At 41.7% G+C, this 23,211-nt stretch overlaps 1 protein-coding gene across 2 annotated transcripts; it reads right to left on the bottom strand.

Annotated features, from left to right (window-relative positions):
• Positions 1 to 4,251: 4,251 nt before the first annotated feature.
• LOC128733949 (general transcription factor IIH subunit 1) lies at positions 4,252 to 21,542 on the bottom strand. 2 transcript variants are annotated; one of them, XM_053827857.1, is made up of 5 exons: positions 21,426 to 21,542; positions 15,999 to 16,410; positions 14,529 to 15,932; positions 14,074 to 14,249; positions 4,252 to 5,920 (listed from the first exon to the last, which is right to left on the bottom strand). In XM_053827857.1, the coding sequence occupies exons 2-5, from the start codon at positions 16,150 to 16,152 to the stop codon at positions 5,795 to 5,797; spliced, it is 1,860 nt and encodes a 619-aa protein (XP_053683832.1). In that variant the 5' UTR covers positions 16,153 to 16,410; positions 21,426 to 21,542; the 3' UTR covers positions 4,252 to 5,794. The 2 variants fall into 2 exon arrangements, with proteins under 2 accessions (XP_053683832.1, XP_053683833.1); XM_053827858.1 differs by lacking the exon at positions 21,426 to 21,542 and adding an exon at positions 21,203 to 21,408.
• Between the last annotated feature and the right edge of the window lie 1,669 nt (positions 21,543 to 23,211).

Genomic DNA, 23,211 nt, shown 5'->3' with positions numbered 1-23,211 from the left:
TCCAGTTATGTGTTTATTGGTGGTTGAAAATGAGTCAAACAACAACAGTAAACAAAAGAGATGCAAATGCAAATAAACGTTGTCGAAAAGTGTACCCACTAGCCGCCATTAGGCACGCGAAAAGGTGGATTGTATCCAATAGAGCTTTCCAGTTATGTGTTTATTGGTGGTTGAAAATGAGTCAAACAACAACAGTAAACAAAAGAGATGCATTTTCCTTTGTCACCAAGGTACAGAATGAATTTCGTCTTCCGCTGGGCTAAATACCAGCAAATTTTCAAAATATGTGCTTGAATTTGGAACGGGATGAAAAATTTTAGCGAAATATGTGCTCTGCAGTGTGGCAAACGGAGAAACACAACTAGTAATCGCTATTTTTCGGTTTGTTCCTCCAGCATCATCTGTTCCCCAAAATGAGGTAAGCATCATGTATATACACGCGTATTTCGTGTTCGCTAGTATGGGTGCTTGAGCTGGCAGAAAGCTCTATAATGTTCAACTGAAAGTCACGTATAAGTCCCTGGTAGAGAAATTTACGTGATTTTTCACGTGGAAAGGACGTGTGGACCCAGATAACACAAAATCGTAATAGAAAGTTCACATTAAATCGTTTTCATGTCAATTTCACATTGGAATTGTAGAATGATTAGAGTATGTCAAATCGAAGTGAACAATAAGTTGTTTTGCAGTCGTGCGTGTGTTCATATACAATTCATGACTGTGAATTATAAAGCAGGATAGACAATTACAATATTTGATTATATCTTAATCATATATTCAGGAGTATTTAGTTGCGTGTTATAAAAACTGCGCAAAATAGAATTACAAATAGTTGTTTGAGTTTGTACACTTTAAGGGCATTTTGAGTAGTTTCAACCTAGCTTTAACTAAATCCGACCTATTTACAGGTAGAATCATTTAAGAGTGCAGTAAGGCATATAAGTGCGTAGTAATCAGAGATTACTTTTGTAATCATTTACGAATTAATTAGGTAATCAATGGTAATCAGTAGAGTAATCAATAATAATCTTAAGTAATCATTGGTAATCATGATTAATTTATAGTAATCACAAGAGATTGATTACTAGTAATCAGAGGTAATCAGTAAAGTAATCAAAAGTAACTTTTTTCGAAGGTGCGTAGTAATCATTGCTGTTGGAAACCCCTTGCCGATTGGTAAGTATAAATAATTTTATCGTTTTTGTTCAGGGGCTTGCGATGGGTGCCATGTTTTTGTTGCCAACATATCAGCACATCTCGACAAGGTTGGCAGCAAATCTACCTGTCAGACGGGCGCTATTTCTTGCGTTTCTTGAAATAGCGCCCTTCGTTAAGTCGACTGTCAAACACCGTTCGTTAAGATTGGGATAGCACCCCGCTGTTTTTGTTACGTACCTTTTTAGAGTGTACCAGGAATGCAGCTGCGGCAGCTGCTCGAAAACTGGTCGAAAAGGTTGAAAATCGAATGTTTGACATTCAAAGAAAATCTAATTGAGGTAACCTCTTTTTTTCATGCTCAAGTCGCTGGACAAAGATCACCACAATATTTATTTGACAGCTGAATACGGATTATTTTCCCTAATTTTAATGTATATGACGGGACGGACTGGTACCGAATGGTACAAATGGCCGCATAACAAATGAAGATAGATAGAACAAAAGGGCGAATGTCGCAAGCATACACAAAGCGAGTGAGGGTTGATTTGCCTATGTTGGTCCAGCAAAAAATTACTCACCCGTTTTGTTTACATTTGCGGCATTCGCCCTTTTGTTAATTCTATCTAGAAATAGCTAAAATCCAAATGGCCGAATTTCAACAACTGTCACTGAAGGCCGAAATTATATTTGATCGCATCACGGGAGGCCGACTCTCAATTTGATCGAATCAAGAAAGGCCGACATGCTAGCTAACCCCTTTAAAGGGTCAACACTTGGCTCAACATGAAAACACGGACTTTCATGATTCGGCCATTCGTAGGTAATGCAGAATAGTTGTCCGGCATTCTAGCAACATGTGCTGCAGCATGCTCAAGGTATCCGTTCAGCTTTAACCACTTGCTAAAACCAGCGTTCGTCATTCGTGGTTCTTCATTCTTCGTCTCCATACATTGTTCTCTAGCACGTCACCAAAGATGGTTCTTAGCACCTGCCGTTCGAAAACTCCGAGTCTCGTAGATCCTCTTGATAGCAATATCCACGTTTCATGCCCAAAGAGAACAACCAGTCTAATTGGTGTTTTGTACAATGTGCACTTCGTTATGGGGCTCAAATTGTTCGACCGGAGGTGTTTGTGGAGTCCGTAGTAAGCACGAGTACGTCTTCTGCACGTATTGTTGTCCTCTGTTGCCAGTGAGCCAAGATATACGAACTTGTCGACTACCTCGAACTCACCCCGTCGATTACTATGGTACTACGGTACGGTATTTATCTTCAACCCAATCTTCTTTCCTTCGCGTTTTAGTCTGGTGTACTGATCTTCCACCGCCTCAAATGTTCTGCCGGCATGCACGTCATCAACAAAGCAGATAAATTGACTGGATTTATTGAAAATCGTGCTCCGCATTCCGGTGCCTGCTGGCCTTATAACACCTTCAACCGCAATGTTAAATAGCAGGCAGAAAAAAACATCTCCTTGTCGAAGTCCCCTGCGAGATTCGAATGGGTCTGACAATCCACCTGAGATTCTCACACAGCACTGGATCCAATCCATCGTAGCCATGATAAGTCTAGAAAGCTTGCCCGGAAAGCCGTTTTCGACCAGAATGTTTTCCATAGCTCTTGTCGGTTTACACTATCATATGAGGCTCTGAAATCAACGAACAGGTGAAGCGTGGGGATTCGGAATTCGCGGCACTTCTGGAGGATCTGCCGCAGGGTGAATGTTTGGTCCGTTGTAGACCGACCCTCCATGAAGCCGGCCTGATAACTTTCTACGAATCTATCGGCCATTGGCGATAGTCGAGGGAAGATGACTTGGAAAAGCACTTTATAGGTGGCATTCAGGATAGTAATCGCTCGGTAGCTCTCACAATCCAGCTTATCGCCTTTCTTGTAGATAGATAAGGCAAATAACCCCCTCTTTGCCCTCCTCTGGTAGTCGTTCCGTTTCCCAAATCTTGACTATCAATTGATGCAAACAGCTGGCCAGCTTGTCCCGGCCCATGCTAATGCCTCCAATGCTATCCTTTTCCGCTGCTTTGTTATTCTTCAGCCACTGAGTGGCTTCTTTAACTTCGTTTATCGATGGGGGTGGCACATCTCTGTTGTTTGCTGAACCAATATGGTCACATCCTCCACTATCATGGTCTTCCGCCAGCATGCCATTTCGCTATGACGGCACCGTACGACCTCTTTTACACTTACAGGACTGCCCGTAGCTGAATGCGTGAAAATTATTTCCGACATGTTTCTGTCTTTTGCACTCTTTTATAAATCGCTATTCTGCTTCACGCAAACTCGAAACTAATGAAGGTGTCTCCACTGCGGCGCCGTCATAGCGAATTCACGTTTTCATCGTAGTGCTGCTTCCACCTTTCCAACACCGCACAGTCGACGCAGTCAAAATTCCTCCATATTTATCTTTGCACATTTCGACCCGTGACGCAAAGCCTTTGCGAGATTCGTTGAGTCTCTGAGTTCCCGTGAGTCGTGAAAACGGCTCAGCTGCTCGAGTTCTTCGCACTCCTTCTCCTACTGGTGGCGCTTCTTTCCCTGGAAGAGTCGGATTTGCTATTTCCGCTTCTATTTGTATCGCTCCACATTCTGACGGGTTTACGCAGCACTCCTCGTCAAACCATTCGTTATGTAAATCTTTTTTTTATAACGGTAGTTTTTACAATCGTCCCCTCCGGCAAAAGAAAATGATGAAACAAAGGTATTGTTAGTATCCAAACAGAATGGGACAAGGCGTGAAGGGTGGAAAATTGGGTAAGGGAGGGTCATTGAAACAACGCCTAGTAAGTTAATATATAACGAATTATGTCAATTCGTGACTACGAAGGCAAGATGCTGCCACCTGGTTAAGTTTAGTATATGCATGAAGCAAGGATAGGAATTTGTTAAATAGTGCAAGAAACAGAAAGATTTTGAATCATTCTTCACGCACACTCATATGATCACATTCATGAAGGTAAGAGATCGTGTAGCTTCGTAGTAGCGAATAGTTAAGGAAATTCTGCAACTTCAACTGACGAAAGTGATATTAAAGCAGTAGCGTTACACGCACCGGTAGTTATCTTTTAATTTCTGATTCACTTTTATTATGTGTTGTTCAAATTTTATATCTTCGTATAAATGATACCGCTGGATCGCTGGATGCTGAATATGTTATCGTGACTTTCTTACAACTTTCAATCAGATTGCTGCGCTTCGACTTACGACCGTACTTATATTTATGTACCTCAAGTGTATTATTAGCTAAACCATTTTCTTATTATCCTCAAGTTACTTTTTCTCAATTTCGATAACCCTCTATCTTTTCTTTTCAGACTATTCTATTCGCAAGTTGCCACAGCAAGGCATCATCTTTCCTTTAATTTTATCCCCCTTCCGAGCTAAAAACAAACAAAATCACATACCATTTTACGAAAATATCCTAAACTACTGAAATTAGAAACAAAATAAAGCGGAACGTAAACGGGTAACATATTCTAGAGCGAAGACTTTCTTCAACAACAACCTGCACGGTTTGCACAGTGTAAGATTGGCCAAAAGTTTCAAAAGTTATACTCTCCGCGAAACTTAGGAGGACAGCTCAGGATAAAGAAAAAATTGGTCAAGCAAAATGCCAGCCTGAGCGAGAGATTAAACTCAGAGTAGATTTTTTTTCTGTTTATTAAAACAAGCGCACATTTTGCTTGCGTCGCGCCTCTTACATACTACTAGTGTTTTGTATATATCAGTTGTGTTATCAGCTATTTTACAGATGCTTTTCCATTGTTGGTGGAAAAAAATCCGTCGGTAATTTGAGGATAATTGATTTTCTGTTCCAATCTGTTCAGCACTTCCTTAGATTAATTCTTTACAGTTTTGATTCGATTCATTTTTTGTTGGCCAAAACAAAGCTCGTCGCAAAAGAAGGCATTCTCAGCCACATTATATACTGCTGTTATTTTATTTTACCACAGCTTAGTCTCGAGAAGAGTGATGCGGTAATCGACGAGAATCAAATGCAGCAGACCCTTCTCGCCAGGAAACACCTCGATAAAACAGTCAGTGTCTTTCGTCTCCCCTTTTGATCCATACCTTTTCAAATATCACTAGTTTCTATGCAATTGTTATGAATGTTTAATTTTAGTTTATTTAATCACTGCCCGCCCCCCTGTGGAGGGTGTTACAATTTATTTTCGATTTACAGTTTAGTAATGTCACTTGCTCGACTGTTCAACAGACTTCATTCAGCGTTTTTTTAAATATCCGAAAAATATAACAATTTTCAGATTTAACCATTTTTTTTTTGTTCGGGGTGTTTGAAAACATGAAACAAATAAACTAAATCGGAGGGCAAGAGAACTCCCCCTCACTTGAAATCAGACACAGGACGTGTTGTATTATAGATTGTTCGCCAGAAATCCAATCCAATAAATTTCCATGCTTTGAAACATGTGTTACCTTTACTGCTACTGCTGCTACTGTCGTTGGTGGTGGCAAATTGGTTTTATTGGTGATGCTGCCGTTTGCGATCATGAGGATAGATGCGCACCGGGTCGGTATGATTATGCTGGTAATGATGGTGGTGGTGGTGGTGGTGGTGGTGATGGTGAACCGGCGAGGAAGGTGATGCTGGCGAATGGTGCTACCTGTGCGAACGACGCTGCCGTTCCTGCCAGGTGGCGTACTTCCGGTTGGCCGACTGCAGAAGCTGATTTAAATGCTGCGTCAGGGACGCTCCCAATGGCAACAGTTCTCTCATGGCACGGTCCTGCGGAAGGAAGGAGGAAAATTGTTTGATGAGACCATTGAAAATGAATCAGGTTCGATTTTAAGAGGTGGCTCGATTAGTTTTGGGTTTGTACTTCATATGCTACTTTTGTCGTAGAACTACGTCTTAGAATCTAAATACAACGGATTTCACGCCAAATCGTCTATGTTGTAGGCAGTACCCCCTCAGAATTCAATGAAACTTTGTATGTGCAAAGAGTTCATGTAAATAAGCAGCTTTGCATACTTAGTTTTTCCAAAATTGGTCTAGACTCACTTTTGGAAAGACCTCAATTTTTTCTCTTTTTTAATAAAAGAAATATAACTCGAAACGCTGCTGGTACCCGTTCGCCAAGGCTCAATCCATTATTGGATCAAGCTGAAATCCTGCCACAAAATGAGCTGCTTTCGCTGCATCCAGGTGAACCTCCACAATGCCAAGGGCGCGTCTAGTATCCTATGCCGGAGGTTCACCAAAGAGTAGCTGAGTGCTGCTCTGATCCAGGAGCCATGGATCAACGATACCACGATCCTCGGTCTATCCGACGCTAATGGTAAGTTGATCTATTGTAATACACGGTCCAAGCCTAGGGCTGCCATTCTGTTAAATAAGAAAATAACCAAAGAAAATATCCAAAGCGACGTCGTTGCCATTACGGTGGTAGTCCCGACGACTAGAGGGAAGCAGGAAATAGGCGTTGCGTCCGCCTACTTTCCAGGGAACAAGGACGAAATACCACCGCCCGAGACCTTACCCTATGTAGCGCCTCAATAACTGAGAAAGTCAAAAATTGGCATGTCTCTGATGAACCGAGTTTATCAGACCACAGAAATATCATTTTCGACACATCGAGGCTAATCCTCTAAAGAGAGAACAGTTCAGGAATCCCAGGAAAAACCAATTGTAGTTGCTTTAGGGATCATCTGATTGCCTCCCGTAAGTCCTGCCACAATAATACACGAACTCGAGTTGAGCTGGATATCGCCGCTAGTGGCCTGCAATGTAGGATCACAGACGCGTATAACACAAACTGTCCCGTAAACACGCGAACAGTTTGCCGTGATGTGCCCTGGTGGAATGAGACGCTTAGCAATCTCCGTCGGAAGGCAAGGCGTCTGTTCAACAGGGCCAAAATCACGTCTAACTGGGATGACTACAGAGCTTCTCTCATCAAATACAACGCTGAGCTACGCACGAGTTAAATTTTGCAAAAGCGTGCAAACTCTGCCAGCGGCTATGCGTCTGCAGAAAGCAATGTCCAAGGAACACTGGACATTGCAGACTGCAATGGTCTAAGGCAATTAAAAAAAGAGGATGGGAGTCTCACTGCTACCACCAGGGAAACTCTGGAAATTCTAATGAACACGCACTTCCCTGGTTCGACAGTGACCACTGGACAAGACATAGGTAGGCAGCAGAGGAATGGGTCATTACACAAGGTGCCAAATGATTCGGTTCTACTTGCACGCCGATTCTTTACGGAGGCTTCGATGAATTGGGCACTCAGCTCTTTTGAACCAATTAAATCTCCAGGTCCGGCCGGTATTCTACCCATTTTCTTACAAAAAACTGACGGTGTTATAATGTCCGAGTTCATCAAGCTCTTTCGAACCAGTTTCACTTTGGAGTATATCACGGAGAATTGGCGGAAAGTAAGGGTGGTGTTCATACCTAAGGCTGGCAAAAAGACAAAACCATGCCTAAGGCTTTCAGACCGATAATTCTGACTTCAACGCTTCTTATGCTGATGGAGAAAATCACGGATAACTATATCCGCAATGAGTTTTTAAAAAACTCTCTGTTACATGTAAATCAACATGCATACCAACACAGGAAATCTACGGAAACCGCACTGTACTGCTTAGTGACGTTAATTGAGAAATCGCTCAAATATCAAGAGACAGCACTTTGTGCTTTTCTTGATATTGAAGGCGCTTTCGATAACACGTTCTTTGCGTCAATTAATACGGCTCTCTGTCAAAAGAGAATCGACCACACTACAATGAGCTAAATTCAACCAATGCTCTCGAGCAGAGAAATAACAGCATTACAATCACGATTTCGGTGATCAAAGGATGTCCACAGGGAGGAGTTCTCTCCCCCCTGCTCTGGTCACTGGTGGCCGACACGCTCCTTCACAAGCTATCACAGCTTGGTTATGAGACCATTGCTTACGCCGACGACGTTGTACTTATCGTCAAAGGAAAGTTTGACGCAGTATTGTCATGTCGCTTGCAAGGAGCTCTAATCACAAGAGGGATGTTAATGTTAACCCCACCAAAACAGTTGTTATACCATTCACTAGGCGAAGGAAGCATACCATTACTCCCCCTATACTGAATGGTGTCAGACTGGGTTTCAGTAATGAAGTCAAACACCTCGAAATAATTCTCAATAAAAAACTGAACTGGGCTGCCCACCTAGATTATGCTGTTAAGAGAGCAACTTCGGATATCTGGGCATGCAGCTCACTGTTTGGCAAAACCTGGGGATTAAAACCTCAACTAGCCTTTTGGTCATATACTACTATTGCATGGCCTAGGATAACCTATACTGCAGTCGTATGGTAGCCAAAGGTGAATGAGGTGACAGCCCAAACCAAACTAAACAAAGTTCAGCGCCTGGCCTGTCTTACAGTTACCCAGTGCCATGCGTACAACACCTACTGCAGCCATGGAGGCAATGATATGCTTACCGCCTTTAGGTCTTCATGTGAAGAAGGAAGCAGAGCTCGGCGCACTACGGTTGCAAAGGAGTAAAACTATACTCGAAGGTGACCAAATCGGCCATCTTCGCATACTTCGGGAGTTCAATCTGACACCCTTAGTAACTTCAGTCTCTGACTGCATGGAAGCCAGGCTTAATATAGACGTTCCATATGAGGTGATTGAAACAGATCGCTCAATGTGGAATAATGGAGGGCCCATCAGGCGGCAAGGCGGCATCAGGGAAACTATCTCATTAGGAAAGTGGCCCATCGTTTTTCAAGCAGAAGTATATGCAATATACATCTGTGAAACAATATGCTTGAAACGAAAGTACAGGCATGCGAAAATCGGTATCTTCACGGACAGCCAAGCAGCACTACTGGCACTCAAGTCCGCCAAATGCGAGTCCAAATTAGTTTGGGAGTGCAGCACAGCATTGAGGGAGCTCTCCCGCCAAAACAAAGTTTTATTACTTTGGATGCCCGGTCACTGTGGAATCGAGGGCAAGAATTTGCTGACAATCTAGCAAGACAAGCATCAGCTCAGCAATAGTATCCCGTTGGAATCAAAAACAGGGCTGTAGACAAGCTAAACAGCCAAGCCAAGGTTTGTCTACAACATCTACATCTCAAAAAAAAAAAATAAAAATAAAATAAAACTAAAAGTCGGATTTTTTTAAGATAGATAATTATATGACCTCATCGACTCCTGCAAAAACAAAGCCCTATTATGTAACTCGTATCGAGCAACCCAATTCAACTCAGTCACTGTTGAGTGCGGGAAGAACGGACAGCATAACGACTCAATGCACGACAAGAAAATAAGCAAGCTCAGGCGTCAATTGCTGATTGTTGAATCGCTAACTTTTTAGTTGCTTGACAAAATCGCATTGCGAGTGATTTATGTAGCATAATACGCGAAGCACGATACTTCCTTCGGTCAACATCTGTAAACTCACAGATTTATGTAGATCTTCCATTTCATTGAGCATGTATGGGTCCAAATTTTTACTGCCAATAGAAACGTGTGTGTTGGTGTGTAGTATATATTTCCCTCTGAATAAGCAATAGATTCAAGTTACCTCGAACGGCACATTAAATGTGTTGACGCCATTGCTGACTCACTAGACATTCGTGCAGACTTGTGAATGCACGCACCGTACGGGTACCGGTGCTTAAAGTTTCTTCTCCGATCATAGCTAACACGCACCCGGTTTAGGTACATTTTTCCTACTCGCGTCAGAAACGAAGGTGAAACCGCACGTCGGTGCAAACTTCTTCCATTTGGTGCGGTGTTTTATATGTTCGGAACGCAACCGTGCGGCACCTAGTTAAAGAATGGCAGCCGAACACACGCGCACCTTATCCGTTCTAGTTTTTTTTTCGTTTCGTGCTATCTACCAGATAGAAAATAACGAAGAACGAAAACATGCAGGTTCGCTGACACGGTGGCCACGAAGTGCAACCCGAAATTATAGCACGGCGTTCGGGTGCTTGCTTTCTCTGGTGGCGTGCCAGTAGGTAGCGATGAAACCGCGTCAATTTGCAAAAGAACCCGTTTGCGGTGCATACAGATGAGGTATGCACCGTTTGGCTCCGAGCGGCGTTTATTACAAGTCTGTATTGGTGACGTCCATCTTTTGTTTGGCGAATACAATCAACCAAGCCTCGTCTGGAAAAAGGTACCATCCAAACTATTTGTTGCCAGCCTTCATTCAACAGTTCTAGTTTAGTTCTTATCGGCGGTATGTTATTACTAAATATGAAGCAGATAAACTCGGTCGTAAACAATCCAGACCGTATACTCGATCTAGTTCTTGCGAACGATTGTTCCGTCCGTAAATGCGCTCTATTCAAGCCGCTTGACAGACCTGGATCTCTACCATCCAGCTATAATAACCACCTTGTAATGTTACACGCATGCTTCGATTACAGAACATGAGAATGAATTTTAAATTGACTTCCGAAGAACTAATTGTCCTGCGCTAGGCCGCTCTGTAGCGATAGTTGATTGGGGCTCTTTGTACAGTGCCAATAGCACCAATAAAGTAGTTGACTATCTGATCGTCATATTGAACGAATTATTTAGTTTACATGTACCTGTAACTCGCCCCAAACAGAATCTCGGATGGGTCCAGAGGTTACGAGCATTAAAAGAAGATCGTGCTAAAGCTCTTCGGCACTACTCGCCCCATCGCAACCCGTATACGAAACAAGAGTTCGTGTCAGCCAGTAACAGCTACAGAATCTACAATCAATTGCTTTACACTTTACACGTGCAGCGTACACAAAGAAACCTGAAGCGAGGTCCCAAACGCCTCTGGTCGTTTGTGAATGGTAAACGGAAAGAGCGAGGTCTTCCATCGATAATGTCGCATGGAGCAGGTACAGCGTGTATAGCTGATGGACAGATGGCAGATGGAATCTGCTACTTATTTGCAGATCATTTCTCCAGTGTATTTAGGACTGAACCAGTAGCTTCACGAATAATCGACCATCGTTGCTCTCCAAAATGTACCAGAAGGAAAACTTGAGATGTGAGATATTTACTTTATCTAACATATGTTGCAGCTACAACTAAGAAGTTAAAACCGTCTTTGCAACCGGGATCAGCTGGCATACCACCGATCATCTTTAAGAACTGTGCAGATACGTTATGTGCACCTTTGACCGCAGTTGGAAACCTGTCGCTAATTCAATAATCATTCCCATATGCCCAGAAGGATTTGTTTTTGTTTCCTGTTTTCAGGAAAGGCGATCGCACGGCTGTGGAAAACTACCGAGGAATTACCTCTTTATGCGCAGCATCGAAGCTATTGAAGACTCTCTTAAATAAATTTCTATTTCAGGAAGTAAAGCACCATATCTCCATTGACCAGCATGAATTTATTCCAAGACGGTCGGCTACAACAAATCTCATAGAGTTCACTTCATTCTCATCCATCCAGAACATGGGAAACGGCACTCAGATACTTTTTACACAGACTTGAAGGCGGCGTTTGACCGCGTGGACCATGATTTGCTATTGGCCAAAGTAAAGCAGATGAGCACGGTGCCGACCTTTGTAGACTAACTGAGGTCATATCTGGTCAACTGGCGTCTTTCTGTGACTGGCCAGTGCACGTTCGAATTAATTTTGTAATCGATCTGGTGCCCCGCAAGGAGACAACCTTGTACCTTTGCTGTTTTCACTATTCTTCAATGATGCATTGTGTTACCCAGTGCATAGAAATCTCATATACAATGTATGCAATACGCCTGATTTGATGCAATATATTGCTCATTCTAAACATACTGCTCATACAAATGGAATTATTTCAGTTTTCAGCATTGCCAACCTGGAAACAACGATTCGAGCGAATCACTTGCGTTCATGTTCGTGTTGTTCTCTACATTCGTTCATTCTTGATAATAGTGAACGAAATCAAATGTAAATCATTAATTCATTTTGAACTGCCGACAACCGCAAATTACAGTAAACGTAAACATTGCTCCGAAATTTAGTCCCTTTCCTCCAGTCAGGTTTTGGTTAATTGTAAAAAGCAGGAAGTTTAAAAACACTAAACTTTGAGATCCAAAATATCAGCCGAGAGCAAGAAAATTGACTGACGACAGGCTAGTCGAGCAATCATTCAGCATAGCAATTCATGAATGAATTGTTTTGAAGAGTAGAAAACTGAAAGAGACCGTCACTATCAGCAGTTCAGTAGTCAAGTCCATGAGCTGACAGATAAAAGAATACTACCAGGGGTAAAACTGTGGGCGCTGAATGCGTTTTATATTCGCTTTCATGCAGGGTTGTCAATGTTTTCGAGCACTAGTGTTACCTCGAGGATGTAGGAGGCTTCTGTATGCGGATGATTTGAAGTTCTTCCTCACTGTAAAATCTATTAAAGATTGTCGCGAGCTTCAAAGGCTTCTCAACAACTTCGTCGACTGGGGCAAAACGAACGAACTCCTCATCAATGTGCGTAAATGCTTGGTCATCTCTTTCAACCGCAAAAAAAGCCCGATTCAATGGAACTACACAATCGATGGCGAGTCACTAGATAGAGTCTCCGTTATCAAAGACCTCGGTGTACACCTCATAAGAAATTGAATACGTAATTGAATACGCAGCTGTGCTGTGGAGCCCTTATACAGGCGTTTGGTCGTCCAGATTGGAAGATTCATTCGATAAGGGCTTAAATATCTTCCATGGAGAAACACATACAATCTGCCTCCGTATCAAGACCGCTGTCGTTTGTTGCGTATGGACACATTGGAAAAAACCGAAAAACTGAAAGGGTTCTCTTCATTAGGAAGACTTTAATCGGTGAATTAAATTACCCCGCGATCCTGGCTCAAATCAACAGCAGTGCCATCCCGTTCATCAGCATCAGCAGTGCATTTTGCGAAATATGCCCAGAATGAACCCGTGTGATGTGTTGTTTGCTTAGAAGTGTATACAATTATTTTGATTTCCATGTTTCCATATAATTAATTCAAGCAACAACTGCTTCGTTAGTCATGACTCATAACTCAAGAATCATGCTTCAGAATCAACAAATGTTCACGATAGATTCAAGCTGTCAAAGTGGTCACCAATCCATGCCAATGTAGACAATGCCAACGCACTGATAAACCATTGAATCGCACTTTCAACCCCTCCTTACTCTACTTTCTTCGACAATATTTTAGATAATAATTAACTCTACAATTGCCCTATATACTATTTTTTCGAATTTTGTTTCGCTGAGGCGCTGTTGTCAAAAGAGCAAAAACATCGATTAACAATTAACGAAGGATGTTCGTGTTTGACCTAATGAGCGGATGACCGTGGATTACGGCAAAATAACTTCCTTTACGACGACTTCTAGGCGTTCACCACTTTTATCATATGAGTTCTAAAGTGTACGAAAACTCATGATTTTATGATAAATATACTGCCGCTAACAGTCCTATAAATGGGACTGGAAACTCCATAAAAAATAGGACTTGTACGCGAATAGTGGCAGCCTAAACAAAAGATAATAGTTTTGATTATTTAGGAAGCATACAATACAATTTCCAGCTATTGTTTTTTGTTCTATTAACGCTATATTGGTATGGGACAAAGTCGTGAAAAAATATTCTGATTCAACCTGAAATGAAATAAAAAATAAAACTTTCCATTTAAATTCTACTATGTATATTTATTCGGCAGGCTTCATCAGTGTCTGTTTTTGAACAAGCAAGCCGTAGGCGAAATACGTGTCTATCGCGAATAAATATACATAGCAGAATTTAGGAAGTTTTCTTTTTTATTTAATTTCAGGTTTCGTATTCTACTAAGACGCTCCAAAAACTTCAGTCAATTCTGATTCAAGATTTTTAGTAAAGTCCTGCCTAAGGTAGTGCGATTTTTTTTTGTATTACCGAAGGACCTTGGGATAGAAGAGCAATTTCCAGATGAAATACTACTTACTTCGAACGGTTTCAACTTGGCCATCGAAAATCGCTGTAGCGCCTCGTGCATGCGCGTCGCCTGAGTCTCCAGCTGGGGAGTGGTAGGCGGAAAGCACTTCCAAAAGTGCTTCAACAGCTCCAGCAGCGACAGATAGAGATGCCGAATCTCCTTTTCGATGTCGGGTGGTACCAGTTCTGCGGGGAAATTAATATAAATAAATTATTGATTCACCAGAAAAAAAGAAACAAAACTTAATTCTAGAATCGTAAAAAAATAAAACTGTCTTCGAAAGTGATTTGTCTTTGGTAGAGTACGGAGTCTGTCCAGAGGAAGGCGCAGTCCGCGTGGAAGTTGAATTTTACTGTACCTTGCTTTTGACCAACCGTAATTTGATAAATTTAACCACGATTGAACACTTAATGGCAAGGGTAAAAATACTCTAGAGAAAACAGTAAAAAATAGAGGATACTCACGAGCTAAGCTCTGCTCCTGGAAGCCCCGCATCAGTGTCCCACCGGGACTCAGCTCCATCAGGGCATTAACGGCGGATGCCGCGCTAACGAGCACTTTGTGCGGAGTTCGATTGTTCCACGAACCGGTGGCCTGCATAACGTACCCGTTGACCGAATCCAGATCGGGCAAACCGTAATCCGCCGCTGCCGCCGACTGGTGATCGTGGAAGCTCGAGCCGCTGCCCGATGTTCCAGCCCCGGTTGGAACCGGTCCGTGCAGATAGCGTTCGATTTTCGTTAGATTCAACTGTTTGGACTGTTTGCTCGGGTCGACGTCATCCTCCAGATCGTCGTAGTGGATTTTCTCCAAAATTCGAGCACGTTTGATAGCCGGTTCGACCAACGACTCAACAGCTTTATTGTGACTGCCATTTATATCACCATTAGTGCTAATATGATTGTTCTCGTGGGAACGCTTTTCCTTCTTATTGAACCCATTTATCAGGTGGTTATTGTTGTTTAAAGTGTTCCCTTTGGATTTGTCCTTGGTTCCGTTGGTTTCACCATTAGTGGTTGCAGGAGTGGCATTTAGGATCGCACCGATGCCCTGGTTTAAAGTCTTCACGTCTGTGCAAGTTTTCAAAACCATAAACGAGTGTTGATTGAAACGTTTGATCATGCTTTGATGCACGATGTTGCCACTGTTGACGGTCTGCTTGCTAGAAGCAGCACTGCAGAAACCTTCCTCCAGCGTATTGTCCTCGAACGATCGGATATCCAAAAGTGGATCCCCAAGATTTTCTTGTACCGCTTGCTTCAACTGTTGATCGTCGATTTTGCCACATTCGTTGAAGATATCTTTGGTACCAGCAACTATTCGATCCCGGTGGAAGTAATGCGATTGGAAAAACTTCGTCCAGAATTCTGCCTCCGTCAGCTTGTCAGGAACATGCTCCGCATGTTTCCGTTTGACAGCCGGATAGGTTTTGAAGATACATTCGATTACATCGGACGTGAGATTATATCGCAGCCCGTTGCAACCGTCCGTTTGCGGCTTAATGTCCGCAAGAAAGGCTCCGGACACGCCAATGTCCTGCTTCTGGGACTGGTCCTTGGACATGTATTGCTTCGCATGGTTCGCCCAGAACTCCTCGCTGGGCAGCACTTGTGTGATAACGAGGTCCTTGTACAGCTGCAGCAGCAACGGATTCTCCGTCAGAATCCGATTTTTCTCCTCCAGCTCTTTATCGATCTTACGCTTAAAATTGGGCAGAAGCTGCTGTAGCAGCTCCTTCACCTTATCACGGTCAACCATCTGTGCCTGGGGCCCATTACGGTTGACGAAGTGGAACGTTGAACTGTTACCGTCGTGCAGGACAACCTGCAGCTGAATTTTTGGTTTCCCCTCCGGGGAAATTTTTTGCACTGCGAAAATAAAAAGAACCTGTTGCAAACATGGAAAATGCTGAAGTAGGTTAAAGTGAAACTTACTTTTGATATCTTGAAAGCGGTGCGACACCGCGACCGTATCCCGGTGCTCCGCGATCCAGGCGATCCGCTCGTTCATGACGTACAGCGTTCCGTCGCCTTTCTTGAACCGCACTTCGCCCATCTGCAGCAGAACATCCTCCCGGGTTGTGGTCATTTTTGGATCCCTCTTTGTGTTACGGTGGCCGAGCTCGAAAGGGTTTACTTTCTCCTTTTGTAGAAAAATACTAAAACCGACCCGCCAAAGAAACTAGCCTGTTCATTCAGAGTACAGCCGCTTACGATGAGTCACACAGTGCGATTAAGGGAATCCGGTCCGGATGAACGAGGCAAACAGCCGAAGCTTTGCTATCAGGAAGCCCCGAATCGGGAGCGAATCTCTTTTTTCTTTTACGATAACGATGTGAAAGGATTACTGTAAAAGAAATAGAAAATAACATTTTACAACTTACTAATCATCAAAGAATTTACGTATGAACAAATGAGCTTACTTATTTATAATAACTATTAAAAGTTCTCTACCTACTACCTATCAACAAAGAACAAACTTTTGTAATGAAAATAGAGTGAAACGGAAAGTTCGAAACTAATGTGAAATGAGCAAGGTGAGGTGAGAAGCAAGACTTCGTAGATCTGTCATTCTCTCGCCAAGGGCAGCATTACCGCCGTGGGTTGGCAAATCTATTTATAACAAATTTATTTCATAAAAAAAATATTTATTTGGACCAAGGTTTGGACGGAGTTTTGCCAAATTAACCAAGCATCAATTTGTTCAAAAATTAAACAATTTGCACCGCTGCGCTGGTTGCAAAAATCATAATTTATCAACGATGACTGTGTCATTCGGACAGTTAACAACACAAGTAACCATAAGCATTAACCCAAAACCGTATATCCGGCTCTTTACGAGCCATAATGGCGGACGTGTTCATAATATTTGAACAGCATTTTTGACATTTCCCGAATACATCGCACATTTTCTTTCCGTACATGCCTTTAGTTTTACCGTGAACGCGCGGAAAGAAAACGTGCGATGTATTAGGGAATTGTCAAAAATGCCGTTCAAATATTACGAACACCGCCTCCATTATGGCTCGTAAAAAGCTGGATATCAGCAAACTTAATGCTTATAAAGCGTATATTAACATTGTTGATCCATGGAAACATTAACGTAAATCAGCATTAAAGAAAACAATATATGCGCATATAACGTAACAATAAAATGCATTTAGTCAATTGCATTAAAGCGAGCCGTAAGTGTTGATAAACGGCTTGTACTTGACTTCTTATTTTGCTATTCTAAGGCCTCTATTCGTGCCCTCTTCCACCCAACGGATGCTGTCTTTTTCTACCCTATTGGTAATGCAGGACAAGTAGCTATGATATGAGAAGGAATATCACCAAGACTTAAATACGACTAATTTTAACTCACTCAATCACGTCCGCTATGATTTAGATAGCAAAGGTGTAAGGAAATGAATGAAGTTGCATTGCATGACTAACTCCCGGTTCGAGCCCTGTCTAGGAGGTAACATTATTCAGCATTTCAAAAAATGGTTCTGTTTATCCTGCCTCCCGTTGAAATGCTGCAAAAATTGCCTGCTTAAAAAATGAACGTGAGAAAATACTTTTTTGGTTTATAAAAACAAAAACCCCGGCCGAATTTGTTTTTATTTTCCATAACTAGCCAACGATATGCCGTCGATACTTTTCCGATACGTCGATAATGTAGACAAACTGACGTTTCGATTAAGCCTCAAACAAACACTGATAATCAAATAAATAACCTCAAACAACCAATAATAATGCTCATTGAATGCTTGTGGCGAAGCATTTTAATAACCCGCTATTTCGCCTTTTTAGCATTATGTGAGTTCTACAGAAATATAAAGAAAAATAAGCTTTTAATCATAATTCTGTATGCTTATACAATGTTGTCAAAGGACTAGTGTTTAGTGCTTACTGGTTACTTGGGAATAGTTTCAAAGGCAAATTGATCAGGGCCCTTCTCCTGTTTTTAGGGATTTTGTACCCTACAAGACATACAACGCTAAATATATATGACCACTGTGATGATGCACCTCTTCAAGAGATAACCAAATTGGTCAGTGAGCCTCGAGGTACGACGCTGCTGGGCTACTCGTCGCCAATTCATTGGGGTCGATCCATCTAGCACGTTCAGCTTCTCTGCTTGGTGCTGGTGGTGCATCCTTACGACACGGCCGGCCAACCGTTGCTTCCTGATTTACGCCAGGTTATACAATGGGAATCTCCCAGTAGTACCTACAGCTCGTATTTGATACGCTAGCAGCACTCTCCGTTTTCCGTTTGTGCTCTGCCAAAAACAGTCCACCTATCATATCTTCCTTTCATATATTTGGTATACTGGAACATGCGCAAGTCATTAGTCCGGAATAGTTGTTCTAGCTCTTCGCGATCCTCAAGATTGTGGTCAACCTATCCCACACTCGTAACATCTGGACAAATTCTCCTGCCCTGAGTTTACTTGTAAATGGGTTGGATTTAGCTAAAACTTGGTTAAAACTGCTCAAAATGCCCTTAGTGTACAAACTCCGATGAGTAGCTTTCCAGCCAAAAAATTGGCAGAAGGACCTTAAAAGTGCGTTATTTGTTACTGTTATTTGTTGAGCCCAAGCAGTGCTCGGCGAACCGATGGCTATCCGGTACTAAAAACCTTTTTGCGATTGCCGTAGTCATGCCTTTTGCTTACTACCGTAGTCATTCCTAGTTTACTTTTATGATCACCCTTTTCCGGCCATCAAGTTCCATTTTAGAGCATTCGATGAAACTCCACAAAAAAGGCTGTGACCCTATAACTTAGGTAGATGATCTTTTTCTTGCCAGTGAGTTATTTAGCTTTCTCGTTTTCTTTAACTCCACAGTGACCCGCGGAACGCAGTGAAGATGGGATGGTACCGAATGACCGAAAAGCAGATAACTGAAATTCAATCGGTCGAATTTCAACAACTGTCACAGTAGGCCATAACACGGAAAATCGAACTCTTATTTGAGCGAACCACAAAAGGTATTTTCCATCATTTTTTAGTTTTTAATATTTGGTCACTTGAAATTAGTCGTTTTATATGATCTCCGAAGCAACAATGTAAGTTTTATTGTGCTCTTACGGTGGTCTTCAAGACCAATTTTAACCTTAAATGTCATCATAAGAGTGTAATAAAACCCGAATTGTTACTTGGGCTCCTTCCTTAGACTTGCAGTGCTTCAAGTGCCTCATTCCACAATGCAGACATTTTGACGAACAGAATCTTTATCAATTCTTTGTCGAATTGAACACAAACACACCCAAGCAAAAATTCCCTTTTGATTTTTAGCCATCATCCTTCAACATAAACGAAAAATAGAACGACACTTACGTCTACAATTAAAAATGCCAATTATTATCTAAAGCTGTGTACAAAACTGATGGATTCGACTAATTGGCACAAGTCGTTTAATTAGCGCCGATAGCCGTATAACAAAGGATATCGATAGCCACACGAAATTTCGTAAGAAAAATTACTCCTCCCTTTTTTGTCTCACTCAAAACCCAGAACAAATCAGCAACACCGTTATCACGAATTGCTCTCCTCTATCAAAAATCTCCATCAGCTGGAATTACCGTTATAAGTACACGCACATGTGACTGCGTCTGTACTATTACTCAGTCGTAAAGTTGATAAATCTTGTTTTATTTAACTCCTAAATATTGTTAAAAAAAATTCATCTGACAATTTCGAAGTTTTTGCTGCACCTTTTTCAGAGGTTTAGAAATATAATCGTTTCAATAATGCACTGACAAAACGTGAGAAAACATTTTAGCCAATCAAACTTTGATAGTTCAACAAAAATAATCAATAAAGAACAGCAAGTCATGAAGCCCCGTAACAGCTCTGGGAGTGCGCAATTAATTAGCACTTAAAATTCTGCGATTGAATTCCATCTAACACGATCGCAGTTTTTCGTTATAGCCTGCAAAAATTATGTTTTACATACACACACCTTAACATGCAAGCATTATTAGTAACAAGATCTTTGACCGATGATTATCGGAGGTTCAGCAGATGTTCACGTTGTTTTTTTTTGTCGTTTCGAAGCAAACATATACCAAAAATCAATGATCGTTTTTAAAGCCACAAACTTGTAGTAACCGGAATGGACACGAAATTTCACAAATTTTCTCTCTCTTTCCATTAAAAGGGTAAGAGCGTATAATTTTGTTCCATCCTTTGTCTTGCTACAACGCTTCAAATGGAACAGAAAATTTTTTTCCGGTGAATAAAATAATTTCCAGTAAAAATCAGTGAAACTAACTCTGACAAAATTTCAATTACTTTGTTGAAAAAGAACCCCCCAATTAAGTCGAAAATCACTGCCTTCCTTCGATTCAGCTGGTTGGGGTAAAGGATTTCAGCTGAGTATAGCGGACAGGATGTTGAAAAATGTTAAACCGTTCAGCAGTGTTGAACGTCGTAGCTAGCAAATGTTCCTCTTTTTATTCCTCGAATGTTAAAACTCAGAGGAAATGTGAAAAAAGAGACTCGCTACGCTGTACACATGGAGAGCGAACGCGCGAGTATCACCACGATATTCCGACGTTTCGGCATTTCACCCTGCCACATCCGCGTTCGCTTCCTCCAGGTCGCTCCGCTTTAGTTTGGCTGGGACCAACCAATCTAACCTCTTTGCACACTTGTTTCCCCGTAACCGGTAGGCATATTCGAAACACTCATAACTTCACTTCTCCTCTTTACTTCACCACTCTGCTACCGCACTGCACACCACACTATCGCAACCATTCTTGTCCGATACTTTTCCACTGTTCTTCTCATCATCATGATATGCGTTCGGTTCGTTTGTCTGGCTGGCGTAGGGTTTTTAAAACGCCACACACAGTGTGCGAGGCGCTCTCTGCTACGCCGCTGACGGACCTGGTGGCGGAGCATCGGTCGATTTTACCAGAACGAAACTGTTTACTTGCCTGATTTTCACTTTTAATTGCAAAATTTCTATTTTTTCTTTAGAGACATCATTATATATTACCATAACTACAAATTAATTACATCATATGAAGTATGAAACTATTTTTCACTGTTTAGTATAAAAACTAAATGAAAATTAATTTTGGTTTACGAAAATCTGTATATTCTGTAACAAAAAACGCATCAAAATCATACAAAAAAACATACACTACAGCCGACAATGGTGCTCCGCACGGCCCTCAATCGCAGTAGCACAGCAAAATGGGAACAGGAAAATCATGATTATTTCGCCTTCCGAAAGTGAAAAATTATTTCGCCACATTTCACAGAAATTTGGAGCAATTTTCACTAAACTTCACATTCCCGTGGTAGCGCGTCACTTTAGCGCCAATCTGAGCCCAAAAACGGATCGAAAACGGCAATATTTTACCTGTGTTTGGTCTATTTTCTACGGAGAGCTGCTTCCATGGTGTTTTATGGCCGCCATGTGCAATTTGATTCAGGGAGAACATTTTTATTTTATTGTTGCAACACATAATCACATCGCACATCGTCGTTACTTGTATTCAAGAAATATTCCAAATGGTAAATTTAGAACTGAAGGATCCCCTCCCTGGTAACTTTCCTGCTGTGCCCTATCGACACTTTAGCGTCCGTCGGAGGCGAACGCTTTTAGCGAAAAGGGGCGGGAACCAAATCAGCTGTTTTGGAGAAAAATGTACAACAAACTCGTACAACTTGCACATTAATCAGTCTAAATTACATTTAAAGACGAAAATTCATCATTCTGCATTTAAAAAATACTCAATAACACTTAAATTTTGAAGATATTAGCATAAAACTGTAAAACTCTTAAAAGATCTATATTATGAAAAGTACAGCAATATTCCGTTCAAAACTTATAATTACCCTGGTAAAGAAACAGGTCTTCATAACTAGATACAAAACAAACATCTAACTGCTTACAATCAACAAAAAATCGTTTAATTCAAAAAATTTTAAAAAATTCCAACATTTCGCATCAACATACGGACCGATTTCGTCCTCCAATAGGGCATATTTTCACGAACGGAAGCCGAAGCTAGCCGATCGGTGCCGAGTGCCATTCGAGCATGCTCTGTCGCTGTAGCTGCTCGAATCACCGTTCGGTGTTACCCGATTGGGGCCTGTCGAGAAATGCACAAAGCGGCTTATCAAAATATCACACTTTTGGTCATTGTTGATACGCAATTTTACAGCTGTTCGATTCCAGTGGACAAAACGATTCAATTGAATGCAATATTTACGGCAAACCGTGCCGTAAAACGGTATTTGTGAGCCGACAAAGTTTTCAAGCTGCTCGAACAATTCGCTCGTGTAACCGGGGAATTCGTCGACAGAGTACCTGCGACGACAAAACACGAGGGCCCCTCGTTCAGTCGAGATTAGTGACATTTCCCGCTACCTAGGCACGTCAGGCAGAAATCCACCGCAATTGGCCTTGCCAGCGTTGAAAGAGATTTCGTAGGCTGCTCGCACTTACAGGAAATCTCGTGCCGAACTGTCAACGCGTGAGTGTTGACAAAAGCAAAAATACTTCCCTTTCTTTTTTTCTCACGCAAAACCCTGAACAATATCAGCAACGCTGGCAAGGCCAATGTTCCGCAGAAGGTACACATCATCTAGCTGCGAAAATTGATTCTGCCAAACACCTAAACAGCCGGCGAAATGAAACAACTGGTTCGGGAAAAAAATTCCGCCTTACGGATCTGCTTCGATTTTTCTGCTGGATTTTTATGCGACGCCTAAGCCACTCGTGTCGAAAAAAACCGATTACGAACCGATTGAACACTTTTCATTTTGTTTTAGTTTTTAAATTCAAAGTTGAAAAATCAACACGAACAATTTTTTTGTACGATGACTCCTTGTTCTCCACGCAGAATTAGGCACGCTTACAGTATATTATAGTTTAATTTTATTTCATATACTATGCATTTATTCAACTTATAAACTACACGATGCCCACTATCTGAATGAGAAACAGCGACAGAATAAGCAGCATAGCGACATAATTTGAAACATTAATAATAGCATAAAGCACTAATAATAGCTTTACGCTTGCCCGGAATTATTTAGGAGACATTTACTACCGACATAGTAAATAGGTCTCGCACCTTTAACGGTTCTTCAGGAAAACGTTCCAAATTCGCGGAGAGAAAAAAAGAATAAATCTATTC

This window comes from Sabethes cyaneus, chromosome 2, assembly GCF_943734655.1.
Source record: "Sabethes cyaneus chromosome 2, idSabCyanKW18_F2, whole genome shotgun sequence".
NCBI classification, from domain to species: domain Eukaryota; kingdom Metazoa; phylum Arthropoda; class Insecta; order Diptera; family Culicidae; genus Sabethes; species Sabethes cyaneus.
This window is presented reverse-complemented; position numbering and strand designations above follow the sequence as displayed.